Genomic DNA, 21,617 nt, shown 5'->3' with positions numbered 1-21,617 from the left:
TACTTCCATGAGACTCAGTTCCTTCAACCTTTTATTGAAGTTTGAGACATTTGCTGGAAAGTAGTGCCCACAGGCCCCAGCCATGATCAGATCTCCATTGTGCTAGGTGCTGTACAAACACATAGTAATTGATAATCCCTGTCCCAAAGAGCTTTCAGTTTTAGATTCCAATCCACCTGCTTCATGCTTAGCTTTATACACTGTAAGGAATCCCATTGATTTCACTGTGACTGCTAGGTTCAGGACCTAAATACACAAGAGAGACAAAGGGTAGGAGGGGAAGCAGAACGAAGAAGTGAAGTGACTTGCCCAAGTTCATATAGCAGGTCAGTAGCAGACTCTGGAATAGAATTCAGATTTCCTGACTTCCAGACCAGTGTTTTCCTCCTGGACTGCACTCCTGCTCTGACCCATATTATTTTATTTTATTTGTTAGATTTATTTTACTTAGTTGCTTCTGGGAAAACTAGGAGGTGATGATAGTATTCCAGTATTCAAATTTTGGTTTAAAAGCAATGGGTTATTCTAACTTCTTTTCAGCAAGAAGAAGTGAGAAGTGAGTGTAATACCCCTCCAATTTGAACACTGGTTTATTTTGGTATTCATATTCATGCTTGGCAACACACATATTCTGAAGTGTGTCATAATAAGACAGATTGATAGATTTTGGTCCCAAACCTACAAACCATCACTCATGTGAGTAGTCCCATTTGTAGTTAAAGGACTACTCATGTGAATCAGGATTAGCAGGCCTTTTATCTATGTTACTTCAGGATGAATGATTTTATGTCTCAAGTTCTATGAGAACCATTCTGTGGAATGTTAAGACACTGATGTGTGATGTTCATTATTTTGCATGTAAAGAGTCAAAAAGTTCTAGAGTTTAAGGCCAGAAGGGACCACCAGATCATCTCGTCTCATCTCCTGTATATCATAGGCCACCCACACCACTCAGCATCCACACACTAAACTCAACAACCAAAATTAGGCTGAAGTATTACAGCCCACAGGAGACTAGACTGTTATGTGCCACAGGCAGAGAATACGAGGGACTCAGGTGCACCAGTGCCCAAGGCAGGGAAATGGATTAAATGATATATACGTACAATGTAAGATCATTATTAATACTAAAAGGTGAAATGGAAATATAACTCATAAAAATGTGATCCACGAAATGGGACCATCATCAATTATAATTTTCCAAATACTTTTTCATTTCATGCATATATATATAAATATATATGTTTGATTTATTTATGCCTAAGTTTGTATAAGTTTGTTCAAATCTGTGTAGATCGGCATAGACCCATTGACTTCCAGTGCAAATGACTTCAATTGGAATTGAGCTATACTGATTTACATGAGATGAGGATCTTGCCTTCTTCTCACAGTCTTATTATAATCCTGCATATCTATATATATCTATATATAGATATATCTATCTGCATGTTTTTAAATCATGATTTAACCAGTGGGATAAAAGTTTCTTGAAGTAACTTGTTGATTGCACTGGAACAACTCACTTCATAAACAGTTAAAATCTGAATAGATGTTTAGATTGCCTTTGCTCAATGTGCTGAAAAAGTTTACAGTAACATTTAGAAATCGATTGGCAGTGTTTAATTAAATTCAGTATTGGAGATAACATTTAATGTAAGGGTTTTTTGTTTGTTTTAGTTCCAAGTGCTGTATCCGATTTACAACTAGCAGAACTAGAAGCCACTCTCATAAGAATTTCTTGGAGGAAACCACAACAACCAAATGGAATCATTACCCAATATAGGGTTAAAGTGTTAGCTCGGGACATAGGATTGACTGTGGAAAACACAATCCTCACAGGGAAAGTTAAGGTATTTTGTTTTTTATTTGGCTATTCTGTTTTGGTTACCTTGCTAATATGGTAGTTGGTGTGGTTTTATTTTAAATTACAAAATTAGTTACTATTGATTAATTTTCAGTCCTTTCACGCTGTCCCTTATTTCCTGCTCTATTTTTAATTGAGAGTTAAAGTTTCTAGTTTCACCTTACTGCACTGTCACTGAGAGTATATCCACACTGCAATAAAAGGCCCATGGCATGGCACTCGCTGGTTCGGATCAGTTGACTCGGGCTCATAGGGCTTGGGCTCTGGGTCTAAAAATTGCAGTTTGGGCTTGGGCTAGAGCCCAGGCTCTGAAACCATGTGAGGGGGAGCTCAAGCTCCAGCCCAAGCCTGAATGTCTACACTGCAATTTTTAGCCCCATAGCCCAAGCCCTGCCAGCCCAAGTCAATTGATCTAGGCTCTGAGACCTGATACCTTGGGTTTTTACTGCAGTGTACATGTACGCTTGAAAGCTTCCATGCATATGTCAGTAAAATGGTTTTGACTTTATAGTTAAGCAAATGTAGCAAAGCACAGGAGACAGAGATTGCCTTTTTGCCAATAAAGATTTAAAGATACTTTTGCCACAATGTATCTGGTACCAGTAAATATTATGTGGATTTTTCCATGTTAATTTGGAAAAGTATCTGTCTCCCTATTAGCCATTTTCTTAACTTCTGCTGGTCTAGATTCTTCCATCTGTACTCAAGTTGAATCCTGCCCTACTCTGAAATGAATGGACCATTCACCTGAACATGAGTGGCAGAATCTGATTCTCTGTGTTTACTGATATTGGTCTAATCAAAGGCTTTTTTTTATTTGTTACAGAAAAGGGTACTTTTCAATAATATTTCCTTTTAATAGTGATGCTTAAATCTTTTTTTTTAATGTTTAGGAATACTGATTTTCAAGAAAAAGGATATTTTTCAAAATAAACATGTAACTCAAATAATTAGTTGTCATTATTATTATTATTTATTATTCATTTATTTATGTATTTACAATAGTGTCCTCTTCTCCACCTGAGAATGGGATGCCATTGTGCTAGGCAGTATAGAAACATGTAATAAGAGAGAGATCTTGCTCTGGGAGCTTAGAGACAAAGAAAGGTTTATTAGTCCCATTTTATAGATTGGAAACTCAGGCTCAGAAAAATTAAGTAGATCTGGTCAAAATTTCCTGATATTTTTTTAATGAAACTTTGATTTGAAATTTTGATCTGAAATTTAAATTTGAAAAAATATTCAGCTAGATTTTTATTTAAAAAATTTGGGTAGGGTATTCAACAATCGGCTACCGAGCTGGTCAGAATTTGTTTTTATTTTTGAAAAAAATCCACATAATTTTCAATAAATTTTAACAAAAAGTCACAATTTTTGTACTGGCCTTTCATCAAGTTCTGTTATTAAGTGACTTGAACAAAGTCACATGGGAAGTCTGCAACAGAACCTAGAATTGAATCTAGATCTCCTGGATATTACTTCATACCTGATCCTGTGCCATTGACCTGATTAACTTTCCCTCCTCCCCATTTCTTATCCTCCTTCAATCCAGTCAGTCTGTTCCTCCCTTTCTTCCACGCTCAGCAGGCAGAGCATTGAGAATGCAGGATAGACGGTCTCCCTCTCTCAATTTTAGTGCCACAGTGACCCCCTAGAGCCCTGGGCTGGAGTATTCTTAGTGCAGATGAAATCTGTGGAGAATTTAGCTGCCAAACTCTAACAAGTCTTTACTAAGCAGGGAGATATTTAAAAGGCTTTTCACTTGACCAGATTTGGGTGAATTTTCCTAGGTATATCAACAGGCACATTCAAAGTAACACCCCTGCTAAGTTTCAAGACCTTGCTCCAAAGCAGGGAGACACTAGAACTTCTTAATGAAATGGTTGTGAGAATGTTGTTAACATGAGCAAAACAACGTTTTCCTTTAATCCTATTTTCAGAAGGTACTAAACTGATTTAGCTGAAGCTTAAAAAACAAAACAAAATCAGCCTGAGTCAGATACCCAGCAAGGCAGATTTCAGCTCAAATAGTTAAAGTTTATCAAAGTTATAAGCAATTGAAAATAAGGTTTTATAATGGGAAGTGTCAGACAACCTTAATTGTAGTTGTTGATACCAGCTCCACCTATAATGTATATTAATCTAATCTCTCTAGTATATATACATACTATTATATGCTATTTATATGTAATATGTATATATATACGTGTGTTTATGTGTGCGTATTATGTGCGTATAATGAGAAAAATGAGTTAATGGTAAGTGTCATATTTGGTTTGCGATTTATTTGTTGTTGTATTTTTAATCTTTAGCATTCAATGGATTCTGTGGATCCAGACATGTTAAAGGAAAATATCCAATCTACTTTCACTGGGGATACAATAGAAACAGCCACTGGATTATATGAAGGCTCAGCTGAGATGTTTCCCATGATACAAACAGTTTCTTCAGTAACATTTAGTATTCTATCTAGTGATAACTTGCCCACCATCAATGGAGCAGCAAAACTACCTTCAGTTTCTGGTAAAATTTTAAGATATTTTTATACCTACCTCATTGTTCAAAAGGTCCCTGTCACTGTCACAAATATGATCTTTAGCACAGAGTTCAACTAAATTATTAATGGGTCATTTTCTGGAGTCAAGTTTTTTACTACCAAATAACCTTCTGAAGCAACTGTGAATGCCACACAGGCAGGAACTAGCCCCTTATCACCCAGCTGACCTTCTTCCTAGTGAAAGTAGCACACTAGAGCCATCGGCCAAGCTGCATAGACAATCAGTTATTACAGTTGCCAAAGCAGGTGTGATTGCAGGGGATTAACATATCTCCAAGCCCTTCACAGACCTTGATTTCCCTGAATCTTTTGACTAATAGCTTTTCAAATGTCACTGAAGGTAAATAGGTCAAAAAGTTACAGCTCTGCTCTATGGGGTGGCAAACAGGTGGGGATGACCCCCCCCCATGTCATGGTGATGTCATTAGTATATACACTTGTTCTGCGTTATCAATAGAACATTGTTTCTTTACTAAGTATGGATATTTATGACCCATTAAACAAGACTTAGTTGACAGATACAGGCTTAAAATACCTCTCCAAATTTTTACCATGGGAGCTTTAAACAGCAGACAGAGGGCCAAATTCTGATTTTATTTATGCTCCATTAAAGTCCCTGCATCTGGTTTGCAGTGTTTTTGTAGTGGTATTGTCACAGGATATGAGAGAGACAAGGTGGATGAGGTAATATCTTTTATTGGACCAACATCTGTTGGTGAGAGAGACAAGCTTTCAAGCTTACATAGAGCCCTTCTTCAGGTCTGCATCTGGTGTAATACAGTATTCAAGTATAAGTAACTTATGCTGTAGTGTAATGACACCTGTATGGGGCACTGATGTTGACTAGCACAGTCAGCTGGCTACTGAGTTTAGCCTATACCCCTGATATCCTGAATATTCTTCTGATCCAACCCAGGCCTCTTAGCTTTGTTTTATAGTATTGGCCCAGCTCATTCATTCCTACCAAAACCCTCACATGAAGGGGTCTCCTTGAGGAGACCCAGGAGTAGATGCTCTCGAGATTGATCACATCAGTTAGCTGGGGAGAAGGAAGAGGAAATTTCTCAGTCTTCTGTGGAGAAGAAAGCAAGGCCCACTCCCTAGTTTAGTAGATTCCTGTGGGTCCTGGGAGGCTGGGGCCATCTACACAGAGGTCTTGTGCTTCCATACCAGCATTTCCCCCCATCCCCTTCTCAAACTCCTTGGGGCCACAGACGCCAAGATCCACAGACCATAGGGGAGACAGTCTGCATTCCCTGTCCTCAGTTATCCTGCCGACTGTTTAGCTTGGCCCACTGAGTGTCCACCCAGTCGCAGTTGGACTGTGTGGAGAGACCTCTACAGGGCCTAGGGAGTAGGGAACGGATGTGCAAACATGGGGAGATCCGTGTACAGAGTGTCCCCTCCATGTGTGAGTTATAAACCATGGTGTAGCTTATTATTTATATATTCTAATTGCCATGAAAGTGAGGTGAAAATGTCTACAATAAAATGTGTGTGCAAAAATATTTCAGCTTCAGCTTAGACTTTTGAAAAATAATTTAATGTTACAAATGGAAAACAAAGCTTTTTTCCTTTTAACCACAGATAACCAGTATGTCATCATTTCATCTGAACAGCTGTCATATACAATAAAAGGACTTACACCTTTCACAGAATATACAATCAGTGTATCTGCTTTCACCATTATTGGAGAAGGGCCTCCATCTGTTCTCACCATTAGGACACGTGAACAAGGTAACATTGCATAACTTTAAAATAATTTCAGGTAAGGGATTCCTCCTTCCACCCCAGTTTTTGCTATGATTTAATCTTTCCTTCACCCACATTAACTCTTTTGTTTTGTTTCTTAAGTTCCAAGCTCAGTGCAAAATATTTATTATAAAAATATTAGCTCATCATCTGTTTTGCTGTATTGGGATCCTCCAGCAAATCCCAATGGAAAAATCACTCATTATACAATTTACGCGATGGAACTGGACACAAAGAGAGCATTTCACATGATAACTGCAAACAATAGCTTCCTTATAACAGGTATGGGATAGCTTTAGCATGAGGGGGTGATTAGATAACCTGTTGAGGTCCCTTACAGCCTTACATTTCTCTGATTCTTAAAAATAGTTGCAACTGTGTTATGCAAAATGTATCAAATTGACTATTTAGAAATGTAGGTAGTCCAGATCATTCCTCCCCAATCTTCATGTGGAAGGGTGGCTTGAGCATTTCTGCAACACTCTCCCCTCTCAGAAGGGGAGGGAAGGGACAGTGAGAGGCTGGAGGGGAGGAGTGGGCAGGCTGGGGGAGAAGACCTATTGTACCCACCTCTGGGTCTATGGAAGTTACCTGAAAAAGGTAATAAATGCTAGGTCCAGGGGTTGGCATGGCTAGAGAGCTCCCTGGCAATGTGGCTCCAATGGAATTGCTCTACCTATAAACTGAGGAGGAGGATGGGGGCCAGAGCTGGTGCAGGGGCAGAGAGGGCCTCTGCATCAATGGCCCAAACTTCTTGTGGATCCAGAGGAATCTGCCAATTTGGGGAAGTGGCTTTTCTGTTGAGGGCAAAACCCACTATCCTGGCTCCTTCGGATGGTAGTTAGTAATTTTTGCAAGGGATTTATAATGGGGATTTTTTCATAGAACCTCCCCTCCTTGGCTTTTCACATGGGAGGGGGTTAGTTTGTTTCTGTGCTGCTAGTTCTTTTTACGACTTTCACCTTTTACACAGTATGTGTTAGAAATTTATCATCTTTTTCTACTTTTAAAAAAATACCTTTTTGTATTTTAATTGAAGAAAAGGCATCCCATTGTGGGTTTTCAGACACCTGTTTGTACTAACCAAAGTACTAAAATATATATACATGCTCACATACACACTGAATTCCTTATGGATAAATTGTTAAAGTTATATACAGAGATTAAGTTAGTCCATTTCTGTTGAAGTCAACGGGAGTGATTAGTTGAAGCCCCAAACTTAAATTTTATTTTAGATAGTGGGATTTAGAATATCTCATAATGGCTCTATGGGCTATTAGTTGTTTTTTAAGTTACATAAATTCTTATATAGGTATGAAAACTATTTGAACATTGCCCATTTTTATACTTACTATGTGAACAAAAAGGAAAAGAGGATGTTTAAGAAGAATCACAAGCTAGGATTCTTTTTCTTGCTCTTCCTAGGTCTGAAAAAGTACACAAATTATAAAATGAGAGTAGCAGCTTCCACCACAGTGGGAGAAAGTGCTCTGTCTGAAGAGAACGATTTTTTTGTGAGAACACCTGAAGATGGTAAGTATCTTGTTTGCAGTGATGTGCATGAGCTGGATGCGTGCACAAACAAATAATAAAACATACACATTGAGATCTATTTCCAAAATTTGGAATCTTCCCAAATCCACTCAAACTATGACTCCAACCGCCCAGTGTTGCTTCCCTCCGCCAGTTTTGCAGGCCTGGGAGAGGAAAGAAATAAAATTCAGCAGTACCTGAAGGTTAGCAAATGTGGGCTCTGGTGCACCAACAGGGGAAGCCGCTCCAGAACCTTGACTGAAAATGCCCTGTCTCCAGCCCCTTTCTAATTAACCCAGAGGTTATTAGCTTGGAAGATCCACAGATTTTGCCTGTTATCATGATGTGGAAGATAGGTGGCTTCTGAGGCATCCAGAACCTAAACCATTAAAGGCTTTTTATCTTAAAAACTGCATTGTAAATTGTACCCAGAAACAATTTGGAAACCACCTCAGATCATGGAACCTGGGTGAATGTGCTGTCTACAAGAGGAGTTTCAGAACAAGTGAGCAGCAGCATTCTGCATAAGCAGCAGTTTCTGAGTTTAACTATGGTATAGCCCTTTGCAGAGTGCAGTGTACTGGGCTTTATTATCCATTGAAACTGATCAGTAATTTTAGTATAAGATACAATATTGCAGGAACTACTTGCACTGTTATATATCAGATCAAGATTTTGTAGCTTTAGGTGGTACCTGAGCACAGCCCCTCTCTCCACAGCATGCTTCTCTCAAAACCCTGCCCGCAGAAGGGTTACTGCTGTTCCTAGAAGTATTAACTTCTGCTCTGGGTTGGCACCCCCTTGAGAAATGGGTAGATTGTATGGACACAGGAGTCAAGGGTAGCCCAGTTCCTTAGGGAGTCCTGCTGCCAGAGGGGAAGGGGAGGCCAAGTGGTAGCATGGCTGGGCCAGCACACCACATAGTTTGTCTTTTTTTTCCACACAGATCCTTGAGAGGCATAGGATTTGGATCCTACTCCTTTGCCATCTGATCTCCCCTATGGGAACCGTGGTTGGAAACATAGGGTTGGGAAAGCTGTGACATTTCCTAGGCCCTTTCTCACTTACTCTCACTCCTGTGGGTTTTACTTTAAGTGAGTAAGATATGGCTCAGAATCAGTCTTACCTATTTAATTCCATATGGAAATTGGAATAGTAATTTTGTGTGACCATATCTCAGAGTGCTTCACAGTAAGGATAAACATAAAATGAAGTAACTAATTTGGATTTTTACCAGCAACAGTAAAAGAGCTGCTCTTTTAAATATACACCAAGGATATGTCCACACTTGGAGATTGGGGTATGATACCCAGCTCAAATAAACATACTCAGACTAGCTCTCATTGAGCTAGCACATTAAAAATATTAGTGTAGTCATGGTGGCATGGGCAGCCCAGGGGCAGCACAGGCTAGCAGCCTGGAGTACATACTCATGGGGTCTGGGTGGGTTTGTATTAGTAGAGGCTAGCCTGTGCCATGGCTGCTCATGCTACTGTTAGCTTGCAAGAGTATACCTACTCGAGCTGGGAATCCCACCCCTAGATGTAGTCTAATAGACAGAGCCATCAATCACACTGATCAGATTAGAGCTGTATTGAATCTTTGTGCCTTTTAGCCCCAGCGTTGAGGTAGTGCAGAGCTGCACTACTACACTACTCCAAGCATTCTGAGCCTCCCTGTGGTAAAAAGTATTTTGGAACTTCCTGAGCAGGGGGTTGGACTAGATGACCTCTTGAGGTCTCTTCCAACCCTGATATTCTATGATTCTCTGATGTGCAGGGAGCATGTAACACACTCTGCCCTCAGTGGACAGTCAGATCCACTGGTTTATATGAAGGGGATCAAAGCCAGAAAACTGCTTATTCCTCCACTACTGTGAGATGGCTTTCTTTAGGCACTCATATACCACAATGAGGAGTATTGGATAAATGCCTGGGTAGATTGAATCCTAGGGGACAGGAGCTGTCACTGACCTCTACACCGAGAGCACAACAAACAGAGAGGTTTGGTTCTACGAGAGGGCCAGCCACAATTTGGCCACTAAGGGTATGTCTACACTACAATTAGACACCCTTGGCTGGTCTGGGCCAGCTGATTCAGGCTTCTGCGGTTCAGACTGATTGCAGAGTAGATGTTCAGGCTTGGACTGCAGCACAAACTCTGGGACCCTCCCACCTCGCAGGGTCCTAGAGTCTGGGCCCCAGCCTGAGCCCAAACACCTACACTGCAGTTAAACAGGACCTTAGCCCAAGCCCCATGAGCCTGAGTCAGCTGGTAGAGGCCAGTGCAGGTTTTCAGTTGTAGCGAAGACTTACCCTAAGAGGTAGGATTGGTGGTACTGAGTGTACAAACACAGTTGGTCAAATTCATCCCTGATGTAATTCATGAAGTCAGTGTTGTCAGTCCAGTGAGTCCTGCCATCCTGGTATGGGATGGAAGGGACTCCACCATATGATTCTGAAAGAATCTAGCCACTGGCTAGGAGACACAATAATTGCTGAAGGGGGGGGGCATGGGAACTGACTCAAAAACACAGCCCTGAAAAGGGAAAGAAATATGCTGTGACTAACTTCCATTTAGTTTACCTAATACAGCTGGTGATTGATGACCATGAAGATCTCTGTGTAAATCTTGTGTGCTGTGGTGTGAGGGTCACACAGAAAGCAAGTCTAGCTATGGGGTAACTTATTGGCTACACTTGCTTGCAGTGTCTTGACCTCTAGCTGATGACAATAATGTAGTCACAAGGCACTGTATCTAAGTCCGCATAAGTGAGCCTGCTTTAAGGCACAAAATCAGCAGTAGATATAAACATCTCTTCCATAGAAGAGCTGCTCATGTAGTCACTACTAATATATGCAATATATAAAACTTAATAAGATATAATAAACACTATTATGTTTTATTGCCTGAGAAGCAGAAAAATGGTGACAGTAAAGAATATTGTTACATTTATACATTTATTTTGTCCCTTATTTCCTTTTCTAAGAATTAGTGTTGGGCTTTGGGGTTTAGTTCATATAAATGTTCAGATATCTCAAAGCTTATCTTGAACCTTCTTGGCCTGGAGGTCTCACAGAAATTTCCAACACTTCTTTATGAATTTCTGACTCAAGATGTTCCAGTTGTAGTAGGTCACCACTCTGGATCCCACATCTGCCAGCATAAATATTCCAATATACAGTAACTCCCAGTTCTTGATTTCTCTGGCATGGAAAGATAATTAAAAGCAACAGCAAAATATCCTCAATTCTGAGAGAAATTATATAAACTATGTACTTAAACTAGATAGATTACCATCAGGAAATGGGAATTAAAGGTAATTTCCTATTCTCCAGCGGTACAGTATAGCTCACTGAAGCCAATGGAATTAAACTGTTGAGAAACTGATGAAAATGAGAGAAGTATTAGACCTAATATCTATGGCCCTGACCCTGTAATTAGATCCATGGGGGCAGAGCATTACACCCATATGAAATCCCACTAAAGTTGGTGAGACTCCACACAGGCACACATGAATATGGCTGTAGGATCATTGCCCAAGTTCCAACATTGCAAGAGAGATGACAACACACACGGGGGACTGGTTGGAGGAGGGAGAACAAAAGTTACAGAGATGTAGGTCATGTGGTTGCTATATTTAGTAATGCACGTCTTGGGATTTGTCATGGTTTAAAAACATTATTTACAAGAATGTTCTTTTTCTTTTTGTGGCAAAGTATGTTTTAAGGAGAGAGCTGAAGGAAAAGAGGAGGGTGAAGGGATTGTGGTCTGGCTCATGAAGGAGGTTCTAGGCACAGGTGGATGCATGGAAGAAGGCACAGAAGCCAAAGTAGGGGAAGTCAAAGGGAATGACTGCAGAGGGTGGGGATGTTTAAAAAGAGGAGACTAGAGAAATACGCAGGAGCTGTGCTCAGGTCTCTGAAGGCAAGGATAAGGAGTTTGACTTTGATGTGAAAGGCAAGAGGAAGCCAATGAGAGGATTTTGACAAAGAGTTGAACATAGAGAGGTAGGCTGGACAGATGATTTTTGTATCTGCATTTTTGATGGATTGGTGGGTGACGTGAGAGAGAGTCTAAAGAGAGTGCAGAAGTTGGGTGCAAGGTAATCAAGGTTTGCGCAACAGTTTTACTGGTGGGAAAAGAAGGATTTCTGAGATATACGAGGGTGAAAAACTGATAGGATTTAGTGATAATGATTTGGAGGGGAGACTGTATCATCACCTTTAGCTCTGGATCTTGCTGTGGCTGCCTCTAGAAATGTCTAGATATTAGGAATATATACATTTATGGGAACATTTCTCTATTATATGATCAGTTAAAAAATTCAAAGACTTTTTATTCTGTATTGCAGAACCAGGCTCTCCGCCCCAGAATGTAGAGGTATTAGATGTAACTGCAACAGGAATATACTTAAGATGGTCACCACCAGAGCAACCTAATGGGATCATAACTCATTATGAAGTTCTGTACAATTATGCCAATGACTTATTTATTAAAAATACCTCGGCTACAAGTATTTTTTTAAATGGCATGAAACCATACACTCTATACAACATTTCCGTAAGGGCTTTCACTAGGCTTGGCCATGGGAATCAATCATTTCCACTGTCTGTCAGAACTTCTGAAACTGGTGAGTATATTTCTTAAACATACTATAATTTGTCCACATTTGATAGCCTGTGGTGACATTTTATGCCAGTTCATTTTACTGTAATACAAATTTTTATGCCAAATGCTTCCCTCCTTCACCTGTGCAAAGACTGAGTAGGGAGTGGGAAGGGGAGAAGAGGGCAATGAGAGCAGAGATGTAGAATGGGACCCAGTAATGTATTGTAGAGCCTTATACAGTCCCTGCCCTGCAGGAAAAAATGTCATTTTTATAGAAAAGGAGAAATTTCAAAAGGCCAGGAGTGTTGCTGAGGACAAAGAGCTTGAATTTGATATGGTAAGAGAAAGGAAACCAGTGAAAAAATTCAAAGACAGATGTTGGTGACATGATTGAAGCAGCAGGAGAGTAAAATGACATTATTGAAATATTTTGGAAAAGGGAGCGGTAAAATGAAACTGGAGAGGGTTACAGTAGTCAAGATGAAAGTTGCTCAGGGCAGGGAAAAGGTATTTTAGCAGAGGGTACTGAGACAGAAGAGTGGATTTTGGAGTTACTAACAAGGAATCAACAGGGTGTAGCAAAAGATTAGATGTTAGGGGTGGGGTGGGGATTGAAATGGGAAGGGAGAAGGAAAGAGAAAAATCAAGTCTGGGAGACAGGCAGGATAATGGAAATACCAATAGACATGGAGAAGAGAGGCAGAAGAGGGATTAGGAGATTAGATATCAAAGAGCAGATGTTGGGGAGGCAGCTAGAAATGCAGGAAATGATGGAGGTCAAGAGGGATGTCTGGAGCAGAGCTGAGAAAAATTGGGTTTGATTTGAACTCAAACCATTTTTTGTATTTTTTTTTTTTTTTGGTCAGATCGAAAAACTCAAAATTTTTTGGTTTCAAATTGACCAAAATGTTTCTGGTCAATTTGAAATAGTTTTTTTAGTTTTTCAGTTAGTTTTAAGTGAACCAAAACATTTTAGTCAACCCAAAACAATTTTTTTTTTAGTTTTCAGTTTTGATTTGATTGTTTACAAGTGTTTTAAACCCTTATTTTGGTGTTTTGTTTTTAAATTGGCCATATTTGAATTTGAAATGCCAGTTCAAAACAAAAAGTCAAAACAAAACATTTCCAAATGGTTGAAACGAAAAAATTTAACTTTCTCAATTTTTTCCCATTTGTTTTTTGGCTGAAGAGGTTTGTTAAATTCATGAATAGTTTTGGAGCACAAAAATGCATTTTTAAACAAAATAGCCCCTGATTTTTTTTGCCTAGTTCTAGTCAGGAGTATAGAAGAGGAGTGATTTTGAATAATTGGTGTATAGGTGGTGGGTGAATGATTGGGAATAGATAAGGTCACAGTGAAAGGAAGACATGGAGGAAGAGACTGAACAGATCTCTTAGGGATACAGAGGAACAGGAGAGGATGTGGGGAGTCAATAAATAAGAAATTAGGAACCTTAATAAGGGAATTGTATTGAATGGGGAGGACAAAAGCCAAGTTTGAAGGGATCATCTGAAGAAGGGGAAGTCAAGGCAATGAGAGTGAACAGCATGCTCTAGGATTTTGGAAATCAATAGGAGAAGGGAAATAGAATGGTAGCAACTGCAAGAGAAGGAAGTTAGATCATGGTGTCGTCTTTATCAAGATAAAGAAAGAAGAAACAGAGATATGAAGTTAGTGGGAAATACAGGTGTCCAGCAACTCTGAAAAGAAGGCCAATTTGATAGGAGGTTTCTATGTGTGTATTTTGGAGTCTAACTTTATGCATTCACATTTGAAAATTTTGGCCTGTGTCCATTTGGTTAGGCAAAGATGACAATATGATGTTCTAAAAGTGAAACTACTTTGTGCTTACTTAGCTGAAAGTTAGCTAATATAATCTGTCATTTGTTTTTAAAAGTCAGTAGGGACCTAGATACCAAAGTCTTAATGATGACATAAATCTGTAATAAATTACTGCCTAAAACCTTCTAGCTGGTCATTCCCTCCCTTACTAGTTACCACCATTTGTAGCTGAACACGTTGCTTCATACAACGGATTTTACCTGATAAGGAATATGTTCAAGAGAGTATTGTATACTTAGCAACAGGCCTGAAAAACCTGTACTTGAAGTGTATTATTAATAAGTATGTGTTAAAAAAATAAATGTTGGAAACCTTCTCTTATTCTTTAAACTAAACAAATTAATTTCAGGTTCAGATCACTCCTTATAACCTGTTCTGGCCCCTTAGGTCCTCATTTCCTCCTCTCTTGGGGGTGCAATGGATGCAGAACAATAGGTTTGAATCCAGAATTAGGTGGGACACAGAAGAGAAGCTGCAACAACATTCGTTATGAGATCTTCAGAGATGGATGTATCACAGGGAAGGCAGGCATTTTAAGATTGAAAGTATGGAGGGAAGTGGGACCTGTTGAAGCATCATTGTGTTTGAGAGATTCCACCACTAAACTAGGAAGCTGTTTAGAGTGATTTCCCAGCCTCTGATGGAATTCAGCCCCTCTCTGGATATTGCTAAATCCTCCCAGCCAGAGGTGACTTATCTCTGGGGCTCATACAAATATATCTGAAGAGCAAGTATCGGGGGTAGCCCTGTTAGTCTGTATCCACCAAAACAACAAGGAGTTCGGTGGCACCTTAAAGACTAACATTTATTTGGGGATAAGCTTTCGTGGGTAAAAAGACACTTCTTCAGATGCATGAAGAGCAAACATTTTGTATTTTGAATGCAAATGGTTGCATCAAATTGCAGGTATTTTCAAAATATTTCCTAGGGAGGCAACCCAGAACTCTTGTAAAACCTATTTACCCCCTCTACCTTGTCAAACTGCACAATCTGAAAGCTGTGCAGTGATAACCAAACATATTTATTTTGTTTCAGAAAATGATTAAACAATGTTATCATGTGCTGGTGCCTCTCTCCCTGGTTCTGGGATCTGGGAAAACAGGTGGTTTTTTTTTTAAAATGGGAAAAATTAAAAGATTGCCCAGTCCCTACCTCTTTGCAAGCATGTGGATCAGGAAAGGCAAATGGAAAAAATGTTAGTGGAAACCATTTGTTAAAATATTGGCAACACATCAATGAAGAGTTTCTTGAGAGAGAGCCAAGTTGGAAATTCATGGTGATAGCTACTAAGGTATCAGGGAGGAAGCTCAGCATCACAGGGTTGGGGGAAGGAGTGAGAAGGTCTTTAGCTCATTTGTCAAGAGAATTCCACCAATTTGTTAAAGGCGGTACATAAAAAACCTCATTATACAGATAGTTGCATTATATATTATGGATACGTTTTTCATGTCTTTTTGACCTTGCAGATCAACTTGTAAAACTATAAAATTATTGTTTTTAGTAAAAAAAAAAAATCAAATATTTACAATATACTGTATTTTTTATTGAACTAATGAACAAAACTTTGACTTGACTCTTTTAACTCTGAATTTTCCTCTTTCAGTTCCTGATAGTGCACCAGAAAACATAACCTACAGGAACATCTCATCTACAGAAGTAGAGTTATCATTTTTTCCACCATCTGTTCCAAATGGGATTATACAGAAGTACACTGTATATCTCCAGGGGATTAATGGAACTGAGCTAAGAATCATAAACACTACTCTTCTGACGATAAGTGTTACAGGTTAGTATGTAACAATCTGAAACTTGATAGAGTCTTGGTTGGTTGATGGTGTATAGTTCATGCTGACAAATTCCAGTCACAAGGAAATATTTAATGTTTGTTGGAAACTTAATGTTTACAACCTTGACTTCAATATGCCAATGTCATTAAATGTCACTTTTCAAGAAGATAGCCACGACTGACACTAAATTTAGTGCTGATTGTGAATACTAAGACCTTGATCCTGAAAACACTCTCAGGCTTAGTTTCACTGACTTCACTGGGACTACTCAAATGTATAAAATTAAGCACATGTGTAAGTGTTTGTGGGATCAGGGTCTTAATTTTAACACCTCAGTTTTAAACACAATAATACATTTTATGGAACAAAATGATTTTTTAATTATGTGAACATGCAGATTTCTATATTAAGAAAAACAGATGCCTTCACATTCCTGTAAAACTAGAAGACATTGAAATACTTCAGATTATAGCTAAAGTTAATTTCAGTTATAAATCTGATTCTGCTGATGTCCCAGCTTCTGAAATACTGAAAAGGGTAATTTCCACTTAAAAGTTTAGACATGTGGACTGTGTCCCGCAGAAAATTGGTCTCCAATTTTAGGTGTTATTGGACAAGACATTTTTATGCTGTGAGACTCAGAAAAAATCATTTAAAACGTTCGTCTAAGACATATTTGGCACATCTAATATCAACCTTGAGGTCAGTGGGAATTGTGAGATGCTCAGCACTTTTGCCTGCTTATGTACTCAGAAACCTAACTTTAGTGTTTTTTAACTATTTTTTTTAAATATTCACTGAAATCCCCCTCAGAATTTATAAAATAGTTTACTGCATTCTTCTTTCTTTAGGTTTAAAGAAATATACCAAATATACAGTTGAGGTGTCTGCAAGCACTAGCAAGGGTGAAGGGGTTCGTAGTGCACCTCTAAACATACTGACTAATGAAGATGGTAAGTCAGAAAAGAAATTACAATATATCATTGTCCACTTCTAGTGGACAAGTCTTAAACTTTGTTTCAGAGTTCTTTGTACGTTTGATTTATATAGGCACTTCCCATTTAGATATAATGGATCTTAATTCTTTAATACCGCTATCAGTATAAGTTATGTCAAATCACAAAAGTTCTGTATTTGAAAAGCAACACTATTATTGTTCTAATATCTTGTCAGTGTTTTCCATTTTTAAGAACCCTTAATTTACTGTTACTATTTTAGCCTATTACAGAAGGGCAGCAGTAAGTCAGAAGGAGGTTGTCTCTGTGTGGGTGTAAAAGTGGACAAAGGGAGAAAGCACAGACCCTGTTCCTTTTGCCTCCCAGCACATGGACCTAGAACAATCATAGTTCTTGTGCTTGGAGTCTTTGGCTCTTCTAAATAGATGAATTTATAGTTATTGTTATTAGTATTGTGTTAATGCTCAGAGGACCTAATCGGTGGCACTAGACACCCCAAATTGAGCATGGAGGGGTGAGTGAAAGGTAGGACCAGGGCACTGCCCTCCATCCACAGTCATACCATGTTACATTGCTCAATATAAATATTGCTATAATACATCAAAAACAGTTTAATTATATAAAATTAAGCCATTTGTTTAAAATGTTTTTTCTTTAGAGCAAACATTAATTCTGTATTTTACTAAAGAGTTTGTTAGGCTGAATAAGGAGATATACGAGTTAAAGACAAATAATATCTTAGAACCAAGACATGCCAGAGACATATGAAATTCGGTATTTGATAGAGCTTTTATTGTAGTGCTACTAAGGGTAATATAGCAAGTAAACACTAAATACAGCTGTCACCATTTATTACCAGTAAATACAGGCATTCACTGACTTCATTAAGCCTTTGTTCAGGCAAAATTAAGAGAGTAAGATGTTTAAAACATTTTTGCTGTCCTCTGTGGTTGAGAAAGACAGTGCAATTAAAGGAAGAGCAACAAAAATATTTATAATATGCCACATGTATCTTACTCAAAAGTACACACTGTTCAGAGCATTAGACCAAATGCTTCACAGATTTGCTAATAGCTATGCTTATGTTCTCAATTTCCATGCATGACCACAGCCATGACCTGAATTTTTAGTACATGATGCTGTTTTGTTTAATTTGAAAAACAAAAGTAATGTTAACATTACAACACAGTGCAATACCTTTATCTGGTAGAAAAAAAACAAAAACAGTTTTTACTTCCTACCTTAGTGGAAAATATCATTATTACTAAGCATACATACGGATACATTTTCATCACAGCAACATTTGCATGAACCTTAACTATTTTAATTAGAATGAAATAAAAATGTATTATAACGTTTTTATTCAGCTGTGCTCTCTCAGTACTTAGTGGTTATACTGCTGTCTGGTGTTCATCTTAGAATGAATTTCAGGTGTCTCATTCATTGAATACATGTATATTTTCTTTCATGACATGTTAAATGTATGAATGTGTTCCTTGTTTGATGGAGTGAAAAGGTTTAACTCTGCATGGTATCCCACATTTTTATCATCTCTCAATGCTATGCTCATCAATTTTCCCATCTTTTGGTGCTTCATATAATTATTTCCAGCTCCACTTCTCCTCAGGGGAACTATTTTGTTATATTTTACATGCATTCACACCTAAAAAGCTCTTGCTTTTATTAGAAGGGGGAAAATTACAATATACTTGGACAGTAGGTGAATCAGTATGACAAACCAATTGCTCTGTTTTCTCATGAAATATTTTTTTCCATTGAATCACAGAAACAGATGTTTTAACACTAGCATGAAAAATCTTCCTTTATCTTCTGGCTGAAAAAGTAAAGAAGGCTGGCTATAACACCATTTGATATGGATACTGTACCTGTGTGCTTCCATAATTCACGTCCTAGCACAAATAATTAAAATCCTATTTAAAGATACTTCACTTAACCATGCCACTCAGATCTTAGCTGTTTAACAAGTTGTTGTGTTCTGCACTCTCACTTTATAGCTCCTAGTTCACCTCCACAATCCCTCTCAGTAAAACAGTTGTCGGGTGTCACTGTGAAGTTGTCATGGAAACAACCACTGGAGCCAAATGGAATTATCCTCTATTACACAGTTTATGTCTGGTAAGATTTTCTGGAAATGGTTCTGAGGATAAATATTAATCTGTAATCTAAAAGGAATGTAAGTTTTTTCTTACAGACCTTGTTGAATATACATTTTTGAGAGTGAATATTGATAAGTTATTTAAAATACTAGCTTTCATATACACAAATGCCCCTCTAAATAGGGGCAGGTGAAAATTGTAGAATTAAATGATTACAAGCATCTAAAATATTTTTTCAAATATTTGGGGTTTTGCAAAATGAGTTTATATTTAAATTAGCTGGTGATCTCCCATCCTCACATATTAATTGGACCATTTGGAATCTAATTAATGATAAAATGAGACACCAACAAACACTACTGTTTGGGGTCTGCTAATATTTCCATCTGAAGATGGAATGGAGATGGCCAAGAACCACTGAAAAATGCTGTTTCATCTCCCATTCAGTGGTCTGAGCAAGCAAGGAGTTGTGATAGTAGCAGTCCCTGTCCACTCTCTGACATTAGTACCACCTAGCGTGATATTTTATACACATCATGTTTCCTGCTACTTCAGCACTTCCCAATACTTTGTTACTATACCATCTTATCTGTCTTCTTCTCAACTCTGTTATAACACTCATTATAAGTGCTGGATATTATATTATATTATATTCGTGCCTCTTGGGATCTGTCTCTTCCTCCTTCAAAAAAAGACTATTGTCATTTTAAATCCCAGTTTAAAACTTTTTTTCACTCTCTTCTTCTGAACACTACTTGTTCTAAAGATTTGTCATATCTTCCTTTTGTAAGCGCTGCATATTGCCTTTACTGGGGACGGCCTTCACACATGTTGACTTGTTTATTTTGATTGTTGATTACAGTTAGTTATTGTATTTATGCTGTGCTCTTCTATTGCCATTACCCAACACATAGGGGCAAATAGCTACAGAAATACATACCCTGCAATGTAAATTATGTATGCAAAATGGTATTGTGTTACAGATGAGGAGTTCTTATAGATATATTACTACTAAATATGCACTCCTTTAAAGGTGACCTAAAAGTTTGCTTTTTTTTAGGTGGCCTAAAAGTTTTTAAAGGTGACCTAAAAGTTTCTCCTGGCGGTAGCAAATTTTTATCTTTTTTCTTAGTTATGAACTTCTGCTTTAAAATAATGATAAGGTAAACACAAGTAATCCCACTCTCCAGAAGAGTATAAATTGGCTTTCCACTGCTCCTTCCACTGTACTGACAAGAGTTAATGTCATCTGCATCAGTGGAGAACTTTGAACTGTGGATGAACTTGTAGCACAAACAGATCTCCCTCATGTTAAGGAATATGGTTTTGATGCATACTGTGTTTAAAGACCTAAGGATATTCAGGATCAAGGAACTTCTTCTTCATTCAAATCCTTCCTTAAGACTTATTATATCTGTGATTACTACAGAATGTATCATTATTAATCATTTTTCAATAACTTGTTAATTGAACCATCTATATCTGCAGATGCCTAAATTAAGTAACCACAGAACTTCACTGATGTCGCCTTTGTCCTTGCCCTCTCCATCTATTCCCTTCTGTGTCTTATCCCCACATACCCTCTCACATCTAAAATTAGATTGCGATTAGCTCTTTGAGGTAAGGACCTTGGGTGAAAACTCCCACTGACTTGTGTGGAGCCAGGATTTCACCCCTTGTCTTTTAAATTATTTAGAACACTTTTGGGTGCTATAAAATAATCATAATTAATTACTAGGGCTGATATGGCAAACAAGCTCTTGAACCACAACTTTTCTTAGTGGCAACATTTTCCAGTGGATATAACTAATGCAAGAGCTTCCTAATACCAGGTAAAGAGGCAAAGATAGTGAATGGGGGGCATTTGAAAGTGTAGAAGAAAATTATCTAAACATTCTAACAACTATGTTACATTAGCTGTGGAAAATTTAGCATTGAATGAATGAAGCCAGGAATCCACAATGAAGAACTCAAATGTGAGCTAATAGTAAAACAAAATAATCACTTTTTAATGGTTTTCTTGCAAGAAATACAATATTTATAAGTTACAGGAATTTAAGAAATGTTGGTTTCAGTTGTGTTAGCTATCTAGCGCTAATGAATTTCTGTAGTTTTGGCTAAGGCTTGTTTCTTATTTGATTTGTGAGAAGTGCCTTTTTAAACTCAACATCTTTGATAATTTTTTGAATAATATGATGGATTTACTGTAGATGAAAGTTCTATTTCTATTTTATGAGTTTCTGTATATGACAATATTGTTTTCTGTGGTGTTTTTAGTAAAATGTATTCTACCATGCTGCAGTTTTGTCATGAAAATGTATATATGTAACGATTTTCTTCTTTAGGAATACAATATCAAAAAGAAGTGTTAATGTAACTGAAACATCACTGATATTCACAGACCTAGAAAATAACAATGAATACAAAATTTATATAACAACAAGTACCAGATTTGGGGATGGAAACATAAAAAGTAGCATTATAAGCTTCAGAACTTCTGAAGGAGGTAAGTTTATGTATCGTAATAAATCATATAAAAAAATCTATAGTTGCATCCATAAGTTTGTGTCAACCTTATTTAAACATATAAAATAACT

General features: G+C 37.9%; 1 protein-coding gene across 13 annotated transcripts in view; it reads left to right on the top strand.

Moving 5' to 3' along the window:
• PTPRQ (protein tyrosine phosphatase receptor type Q) overlaps positions 1-21,617 on the top strand; it is a 208,856-nt gene that overhangs the window by 78,469 nt on the left and 108,770 nt on the right. For all 13 annotated transcript variants that reach the window (XR_012666450.1, XR_012666451.1, XM_075124328.1 and 10 more), the window contains 10 exons: positions 1,678-1,850; positions 4,177-4,387; positions 6,009-6,158; positions 6,276-6,455; positions 7,599-7,706; positions 12,061-12,339; positions 15,764-15,946; positions 16,799-16,900; positions 18,919-19,039; positions 21,366-21,526. Coding sequence is in view for 11 of the 13 variants with exons in the window: in XM_075124328.1 (XP_074980429.1) it covers positions 1,678-1,850; positions 4,177-4,387; positions 6,009-6,158; positions 6,276-6,455; positions 7,599-7,706; positions 12,061-12,339; positions 15,764-15,946; positions 16,799-16,900; positions 18,919-19,039; positions 21,366-21,526 (1,668 nt within the window). In the remaining 2 variants the exon portion in view is untranslated. The remainder of the gene's footprint in view (positions 1-1,677; positions 1,851-4,176; positions 4,388-6,008; positions 6,159-6,275; positions 6,456-7,598; positions 7,707-12,060; positions 12,340-15,763; positions 15,947-16,798; positions 16,901-18,918; positions 19,040-21,365; positions 21,527-21,617) is intronic.

The sequence above is a fragment of the Caretta caretta genome, chromosome 1 (assembly GCF_965140235.1).
Source record: "Caretta caretta isolate rCarCar2 chromosome 1, rCarCar1.hap1, whole genome shotgun sequence".
NCBI classification, from domain to species: domain Eukaryota; kingdom Metazoa; phylum Chordata; order Testudines; family Cheloniidae; genus Caretta; species Caretta caretta.
Note: the sequence above shows the minus strand (reverse complement) of the source record. Positions and strands in the feature narration are given on the sequence as shown.